At 36.4% G+C, this 9,464-nt stretch overlaps 2 protein-coding genes across 2 annotated transcripts; both read right to left on the minus strand.

The window, feature by feature from the left end:
* Positions 1-1,398: 1,398 nt before the first annotated feature.
* On the minus strand, positions 1,399-1,950 carry LOC111985918 (uncharacterized). Its single transcript, XM_024017564.2, has one exon. The coding sequence runs from the start codon at positions 1,948-1,950 to the stop codon at positions 1,399-1,401; it is 552 nt and encodes a 183-aa protein (XP_023873332.2).
* Positions 1,951-7,789: 5,839 nt separating this feature from the next.
* LOC111990931 (uncharacterized) lies at positions 7,790-8,329 on the minus strand. Its single transcript, XM_024022703.1, has one exon. It carries the CDS (start codon positions 8,327-8,329, stop codon positions 7,790-7,792), a length of 540 nt encoding a protein of 179 aa, XP_023878471.1.
* Between the last annotated feature and the right edge of the window lie 1,135 nt (positions 8,330-9,464).

Consider the following 9,464-nt stretch of genomic DNA (forward strand, 5'->3'; position numbering starts at 1 on the left):
ATTGGGCCACAACTTTGATTAAAAATTCTTTACCTGCACGAGAAAGCATTCTCCCTTCCAACCCTGAAGTTTTTTTCCAAACCCACTCCTTCAGATATGCAAAAGTTTGGTACTTGGCTCGACCAACCAAAGTCGGTAAACCCAAATAAGTATTAAACCTATCCACTTCCTGAACTCCCAAAGCTTGTTTAATCCATTGCTTCTGACTGTCAGATGTATTTCCACTAAAATAAACTGACGACTTCTCCAAATTAATACATTGTCCAGAAGCTTCAACATACAACTGCAATGTATCAGAAACAACATGTACTTCCTCCTGAGTTGCCTGGCAGAAAATTAAAGAATCATTTGCAAAAAGCAAGTTAGAAATACAAGGCGCCCTTCTACATATCTGAACACCATGGATATGCCCCTTAGATTCAGCTTTGGAAAGCGAAGATGTAAACCCTTCTGCACATAAAAGAAACAAATAAGGTGATAATGGGTCCCCTTGATGGAGCCCTCTCGATGGATTAATATTTCCAAAAGATTTCCCATTAATGCGAACTGAGAAGGAAGGTGTGGTGACACAACTCATCACTCTATTAATCTAGTCATTAGGAAACCCCAGCCTAACCATTATACCCCTCAAAAAGGCCCACTCTACTCGATCATAAGCCTTACTGACATCCAATTTCAAAGCTAGAGCTCCTTTTTCCCCCTTTTTCCTCCCTTTCATGGCATGTAAAGTTTCATAGGCTATCAAAATATTATCAGTAATGAGGCGGTTCGGCACAAAAGCACTTTGGGTAGGAGAAATCAACTGAGGTAGTATAATTTTTAGTCTATTAGCCAGCACTTCAGAAATTATTTTATAAATAACATTGCACAAGCTAATGGGTCTAAAATTAGTCATCTTCTCTAGAGACTTTATTTTAGGTATAAGAACAAGATAGGTATAATTAATCTCAGGTACCATAATTCCAGAATTTAGAAAATCCAACACAGCAGAGCTAACATCATTACCAACAATATGCCAAAACTTTTGATAAAAGAGAGCATTCATACCATCAGGTCTTGGAGCTTTTGTAGGTCCCATCTGAGATAATGCTGCTTTTACCTCCTCCACAGTATACGGCCTGGACAACTCTTCTCTCATATCTGCAGACATCCTTTGAGGAACAGTGTTAAGACATTCCTCCATCCTTTCACATGTACCTGAGTGAAATATGGTCTCAAAATAATCAACAACCACCTTCGCCACATCAGTAATGTCCTCCACCCAATCACCATGGTGATTCTTGATGCATGAAAAAATTTTTTGTTATGCCTTTGGGAAGCTTTTGATTGAAAGAATTTCGTATTCCTATCCCCATGCTTAAGCCAGGATACCCGTGACCTTTGTGCCCAAAAAATTTCCTATTTAAGTAGAAGATCATCCAGTTTTTTGCTGTCAGCCAAAACCTCCTCTCTACTTTCCTCCGTTAACTCTTCTTCATTCATTCTCTCAATTTTCTTTGTTAATCGTTTTATCTCTTCCGTATTAGGGGCTGTTTTGGATGAACCCCAGGCTAGCAAATCCGCACCATAGCTCTTAATTTTTTCCACAGTTGCCCCTAAACCAGTTACCCCACCACCTGAATGGACCCAAGAATCTGTGACCACCTCTTCACACTCATCCCACATCAACCAAGATTCTTCAAACCTGAATCCACGTGGTCCTCCTCCCCTAAAATCCCGATGTGTTCTAATATGAAGAAAAAGCAGGACATGATCAGAGGCATGGCTAAACCAATGAATTAAAGTGCTAGCTGAGAATTTTTCCTTCCACTCACGGTTCATAACAGCTCGATCCAACCTTTCTTTAGTATTTTCTACACCCGGTCTATTATTGTTCCATGTAAACTTATACCCTTGAAAACCTAAATCAAATAAATTACACCCCTCCAACGCAGCTTGAAAGTCTTCCATCTATTTATACTGAGGTGGATGTTTGCTTTGCTTTTCTGACTGATGAAGAATTGCATTAAAGTCTCCAACACAACACCAAGACCTCTCCACAAAAGAAGAAATATGAGATAATAACGCCCAAGACTTCTTTTTTTCACTTGCTTCCGGCCACCCATAGAAACCTGTGAGAAACCAAGTAAAACCATCCTCCTCAACCACCCTTGCCAAAATATGATTTTCAGTAAAATTAATAACTTCTAATTTAACTTCGGATTTCCATAGCAATGCTAAACCTCCCCCAGAATAAGGTTTTTTAACAATAAACTTATTTGGAAAAAGGCAACTCTCTACCATGTTTTTTAAAACCCTCTTTATCCAATCTAGTCTCCATTAAGAAACAGACTGTGGGAACTTGATCCCTCACTAGCTTGTGAAGGCTTTGAACTGTCCAAGAGTTCCCAAGCCCTTGGCAGTTCCTGCTTAAAAGCTTCATTGTGCTCGGCAAGGGTGCATGGGCACCCCGCCGTTTCCTTTGAATTTGAATCACCATTGCTCTTTACGCTTTTCACCACTGCATGCTGTTCAGCTTCTGCCTCATTGCTCTCTGCAACACTATTAATTCTTTTTCCCAATACAGACTTAGCTCCCTCTTTAAAGAACTCCACCGGCCCAATTTCCATCCGTCTAAGCCTGGTCCAAGTTGCTTTTGGCTTTGGGCTTTAAGGCCCACAACCCGGTTCCACAGGTAGCACGTGCATGGACTTATCCACTTCAACCACAACCCCTTTATTTGAATTTAGCATCGTGGATACAGCAGATCCCATATCCTCCATAACAGTCTCCATAAACCCCTTAATTTCAGTTGCCACGTGTGCCCTTTCCAAATCCGTTCCCTGGTCACCGTAGTTGTCTCCCTTACGTCTCTCATCTTGCTCCCTAGGGTTTTGTGCTATTACTCTGCCGTCCCAGTGACTGCTTCGTGGCTGACTTGCCCAGGCCGGTTCTTTCACAGATCAAACTCCACTCCAGCATCTTCCCTGTCAAATGTCCTGCGAGGAGGTGACTGAATCCTACTCCTCGTGGCCTTCATCCAGTCCTCATATTGACAAATAACTTCTCCCTCATTCTTGGTTCCTGCAAAATAAGGACCACAATGCTTTAAGTCATGGCTAAGTAACCCACAAAAATGGCAGAACAGAGGAAGACGCACATATTTGAACATAACCTAGTGACTCTTGCCGTCCGACCCAGCCAAAAAGCCTTTCGCGAGATCAGCTTTGCTAATGGGATAGCCACCTTGACTTTCATAAAATAACTTTGTCCCTCAATCTTTTGTTTTTTCTCAACTTCAACCACTGAACCTATTCTACTTCCCACTGTTTCTACAATTTTAGGTGACACCAAGTCAAACGGGGTGCCCCAGATTTGCACCCAAAGGGAAATCGAATCAAACCTAACATTGTCTGCCCTCATCCTTGCCTTCCAGCGAACTAGTAGCAAAACCTGATTATCAAAGGACCACGGCCCTCCCTTCAGCATCCTATCCATCTCAAACTCAGTTTTGAACTTAAGCTGAAAAAGGTTTGTTCCTACTTCTATCATCTGGACACCTTCCTCCAAGCCCCATGCCCTTTTCAGTGTCGTTATGGTTACCTTCCTATTAAACGGCCGACAAGTGAGAAACTTCCCAATCAAACTAAGTACACAACTATCCATCCCTCTTTGCCCCCTTCCTCTAGAATAAAACAATAGGTTGCCAATGGAGAGAGAGAGAGAGAGAGAGAGAGAGAGAGAGAGAGAGAGAGAGAGAGAGAGATTGTAAAGAAAAAAAGAAAAAAAACAATACAAAGTAGTGTAAGGTTGAAATTTATCAACCATCTTGTTAGCTTTATTCTGTGCCAAATTGCTTGTAATTTAGCACTTAGTATCCTGTATTTCGGTGGGATTATTGTAAGGGTAGTGTGTGAGAAGATGTGAAGAAAAGCTCAAGTATGTGCAAAGAAGCAGAGCTTTGCGGCTAGTACTCGCGGGTGGATCGCAGTTACAAGCCGCCAAATGCAGCACGTGAGATGCACACAGGGAACCTAAAGGGTCGCGTCAGCTATCGCACTACAGGACAAAAGTCCCAGGCTGGCCAAGCCATTACGTCGCAACTTGAACTCGCGACTTGGACAAGCCGCGAGACCAATCCGACAATTTACCTTGTTTGGCAAAAACTGTCTCTTCGTATTTCTTTCTCACCCCACTATATATAGACCTTTATACCCATGATTTTAAGAGAGCTTCTAGAGAGAATTTTTGTGAGAGAAACCCTAGAGAAAAACAAGATTGCCTCATCCCCAATCTTTACCTTAGAGACTCTACAAATTCTTCTACTATCTTTCTTTCCATTGTCATACCCTTGAGAGGTCATTGACCAAATCCTTATCTTACCACACGTACGTTTGTGAGAAGGTTTATTTGGTGCTAAGGGAAGTAGTTTGGAAGGAACCAATATATATTGGTTGATGCTATGGTATAGTAGCGGAATCCGGAAGCTAAAGAAGAAATAGGTTCGGCGTAACCTCGTTGGAGTAAGAAGCTTGGAGGGCTTAGGTACTTGGGTAGATTAGGCTTGGAGGGTCTTCTCCTGTTCATGTATCCCAACTATATTCTTTAGTGGATTATTTGACCGCTTGGAGGGCGGCGGAGAGGTTTTACGCCGAGGACTTTGATTTCCTCTTTGATAACACATCGTGTGTTGTCTGTGTGTTTGCATCTTCCTTCCCTTTATCTTTGCTTTATATTTGTCTGCTGTGGATGTGTTTATATTTGGCATAGATTAGTTATCAATTATGTGTTTGGCTTATGTTCATGTTCCGCACATTAATTGTTTGATTATAAGCTTGAATTGATATTTTATATTTTGGGGTCTAAACGTTCAAGGGTATTTTAGACACATTTTAAACTTTCAAGTAGTAAATAGTAGATAAAGAAAAAAAAAATCAAACATTAATTAATAACCATTAATTGGAAAACAAAGAAGCTATAAGGAGAAATAAATAAAAAATAGAGATGACCATATAGAGAACATTAAAAACTTTATAGTGCAATAAACTATATCGTTACATTCACTTAAGAAATTAAATCAATAATCAACAATTAAATACAATCATAGTACTACATTTAAACTTAAAACTAATCAAATTCTAACCATGGAAACCATATTTTTAATCATAACTAAAAAGGATATGTTCTCCAGTAATAATAGGAATTACATAAGAAATAAAATTTTAAAATCCCTTATTAGTCAATAAATATATGATAATGGTAAGAAATATTACAGGTGAGATCATTGAAAAAAATGATAAAACTAATTACTCACCACTATTATTATGAAGTAGTAATCTATAGTTTTACGCATCTAATGAAGTGGAATATATATAGAATTTACTTTAGGTATATGCAAAGATTCACATTAAAAAAAAATGATATGTAAAGGTTTAAAAAAAAATGAATATATAAGGTTTTAATTAACTTAAAAGATAATGAAAAATAACAATAATAAATATATATTTAATAAGACCACTTAAAAAAAATTATCACGCGTAGCGTGTAGATCTGTGACTAGTTTTACTTAAAATTCAGTACATTTTACCATACCTAATAACATTTCAATAAACTCCCAATTTGGTTAGATTTATATATGGGTATTAGAATTGATTGAGTGTAGTTGTACTTATTCTTAAATATGTGATAAAATGATGTGACATGTTAGGATTAGAGGAGTAAAACATGAGTTTTACACTGTGTCCTTACAAAATTTAATCTCTTAGTATATTACATTTTTTGTCTATTTCTATTTCAGTATGCCTTCAACTTTGATGACTTGTTTATAAAGTAAAAATTCATGTGGATTATAATTAGAAGGAAGGATATATGCAAGAGAGTGGAAGGGAGTGATTCAATTAAAAATAAATAAATAAATAAAGGAATGGAAATAAATAGAAAGAAATTGAAAGTAAGTAATCTTATTTGAGAGCAATATAGAGAGAAATGAATTGAATCATTTTATGACAATATCACTATTACAATCCTATTTTAAAATAAATGACTAAATTGGTATGAGTGTTTTGGGAGTTTTAGTTTAAAAGTCATTAAATTTAATTTCATTTCCTCTAATTCTTCACAATTTTGAGGAGAATGAAAATTTGAGATTTTGAGAGAATAGAGAAGAATAAATGTTTCCTCCTACTCATTCTATTCCCTCCCACTCAAACTCCCAAATAAGAGAATGAATTTTTCATTCTCTCCATTAAAACTTTCAAACAATGAAAGGGAAGAATATTCTAAAATTATTCTTTTTATTTATTTCCCTTCTCCCAAACAAGCTATTAGTTTTATATTTTCTACCAGTATGGTATACCATATATTTCACTTTCCTTAGAAAATAACTATTACTATGTTATAAAATATCATATATTCTTGTGGGTAATTATTACTCTTGGAGTACCATAAATGCATACTCCCCCCTCTCATATAGCTGTGGGTCCTACTAATTAAATTTATGGTGAGACCCACAATTCATGTGAGAGGGAAAAATAAATGCGTACTCCTGGAGTACCATAAATGCGTACTCCCCCCTCTTACATAAATAGTAGGTCCCACCATGAATTTAATATGTGAGACTCACCATTCATGTGAGAGGAAGGAGTACTCATTTATGGTACTCTAGGAGTACACAATAATTTCCTTGTGAGAGGGGGAGTACGCATTTATGATACTCCCGGAGTATTCAATAATTTCCTTATTCTTGTCCTCATCTTGTGCTTTTTAAGGGAAAATTATTAGGTACTCCCGGAGTATTATAAATGCGTAATCCCCCTTCTCACATGAATGGTGGGTCTCACCATGAATTTAGTTAGTGGGACCCACCGTTCATGTGAGAGGAAAGAGTACGCATTTATGGTATTCCGAGAGTACATAATAATTTTCATTTTTTTTTATACAAATAATTTCTCATTTTTTAGTTGCTATAGGCGTATAACATGTATTTATTATACTAATAAAAATACTATGTGCTTTTCCTTTTTCATTTCTCTATATGGATTTATTATCCAAGTCATGAGGATAATGATGGAAGGGATTAAGCTGGTAAGGCTAAAAATGAAGCCCAAAAATTTGTTGGAATTTGTTTGGTTTGTTGCGCAATTGATGGTGTAGGTTAACCACACTAAATGTGGTGGCAACTCTAGAAAATTTTTCCATTATTGGCCATTAAGAAACTTAAATTATACAAAATCTACCAACAAAATAACTTCATATATTGACAAAAAGAATATGAAGATACATAAAGTCCTATCTACAATTTTCTTCTATGAGTTTCTTATTTTGAAATCGTTACATAATAATCTCATTATCAATACTGCAAGCTAAATCTCTTTCAAAATTTTAGTTTAATAAAAATTTTCTTTAGGCTTTTACTTTTTATTTTGAAATCCCCAAAATTTTTGGTCTAATTACCTCAAACCATAATAAAACACAGGTGCAAACCACAAATTTTTTACCTTTTATATTGTGAATTAGAGTGTGTTTGGGAATCTTGGAAGCCAATTTTCCTTGATTTTGTTAAATTGGGAGGTTTGTTTGGAGAGATTAAGTATGAGGCTAAGAGCATGAGACTTTTTATTTTTTTTGGAGGGACTATATATTTGCGTGGTTGGCTGCATTATTTCTAGCTCAGGGGGTAATCTTTTCAAAGGTAATTGACCACGCCAAGTATGCTAATTTCAAGAAAAATAAATTAATTTGTGTTACTTCAATAGTCTTTTATTAATTCATATGGAACCACAAAAAAAGATATGGACTACAATTATTACAATTAGTAAAGTTGATGCAGTATCTTTTGTAGATCAGTGGTGAACTTTGATATCAATGTATTGGTTCCAGTTAACTCTGGTACGTCTCGTGTACTGCAAGTATGTATATCTCCATTAACATGAAACACAACTTCGTTTGCCTTGTGATACTTTTGCTGATCAAAATATTCGAGACCCTTGTAAATTTGACGGACACTAGAATTATATTCATAAAAACAAGCAGAACGCATTGACCATTGATAATACTCTGTTGCATTGATCAACAACTTATACGCCTCTGCAGTAGTCTCATTAACTTTGGTTGCAGTCAACTCCAAGCCAATCCTAGAAAGGCCAGTAAGATTTGCACTGGAGCTGCGAGGATCTGACTCCAAAACTGAGGTGCAAACATCAGGAAACTCAGTTTGGGTGCAAGTTTTGATTATTAGGGGCTTGCCAATCTCATTATCAGCTTTTGCAAAATAGTGGCTTGAAAGCAGGAGTGAAAGCACAAATGGAATCACTAGGAGGCACAGATCAGAAACACCAACTTTCATGGCCATTTCTTACAACACAATGGAAGAGCCTATTGAAAAATATCGGCTTTGCCTATTTATATTGTAGAAACTAACTAGTTCATAATGGTCAAATAATTAGTTTCTTTTTTTTTTAGTACTTCTTTTGGAGAATAATGTGGAAGAAACAAAGATTTGCCTCCATATCTTCTAAGTGTACAGAAATTATTATCAGATAGCAATTTTTAGCTGGAACATATAGTCCAACACTTTTGTCCTCACCTTGGTGCCTTTTGACATTATTATATACGGATTTATTAGGTATCAGTCATAAGGATAACTATAGAACTGATAAAGCTTGTGAGGCTAAAAATAAAGCCCAAAATTTAGTTGCAATTTGTTTGTTTTTTCGTCCAATGGATGGTGTTGGAACTAGTCTGCCTCCGAATTTAGAGCGTCATTTAACCACCCTTAACTACATTCTACGGTCAAAATAACTTTATTTTTATCATTTTAATTAGTTATTGAATGGATCTGCAGTCAAAGCCATGCTTGTTAGAGAAGGTACATATTAGTATCCTACTTTGGTATTTCAATCCAATAGAAAGTGGCATAAGTACACATCATCATTGATAGGCCAAGAATGTATTGACCCCTTGTGATGAATTAACCAATTAATTAGCCAAGTTAATTAATTAATTAATTCAATTAGCATGCAATAAGTGTGGTAGTACAAACAAATCACAAACTAAGTTAAAATGCAGTGGAAAATAAATTGACACAGTGATTTGTTTACAAATGGAGAAAACCTACACGGCAAAAACTCCACTGGGTGATTTTAAGGTCACCACTCCTGAGAATTCACTATTATTACAACAAACAGTTACAAGTAAATGAATTCCAATACCTTATACCATTATACAATTGAACCCTTATCCCAATATCCAATTAGACTTGTTCTGTAATGACAATTTCTCATTTTCAATGCACGACTCCCAGTACGTGACTAACCAATTCAATGCGCGGATCTCAGTATGCGGCTTACTCACCAACTTGAGAAAGATGTTGACTGCAAAGTTCTTCAGTTCATCAACATGATGAAGATCACGAAACTCCTTAGTTACGAAACCCTATGGTGTACAAACACAGTAGCTTCTTGAATAGAAAGATGAACTAGGGCATA

This window comes from Quercus suber, unplaced genomic scaffold (genome assembly GCF_002906115.3).
Source record: "Quercus suber isolate HL8 unplaced genomic scaffold, Cork oak 2.0 scaffold_51, whole genome shotgun sequence".
NCBI classification, from domain to species: domain Eukaryota; kingdom Viridiplantae; phylum Streptophyta; class Magnoliopsida; order Fagales; family Fagaceae; genus Quercus; species Quercus suber.

What these genes read in the sequence shown, in the direction of transcription:
- LOC111985918 (XM_024017564.2), bottom strand. Translation starts at nt 1,950, where the DNA reads ATGGAAGACTTTCAAGCTGCGTTGGAGGGGTGTAATTTATTTGATTTA.
- LOC111990931 (XM_024022703.1), bottom strand. Translation starts at nt 8,329, where the DNA reads ATGGCCATGAAAGTTGGTGTTTCTGATCTGTGCCTCCTAGTGATTCCA.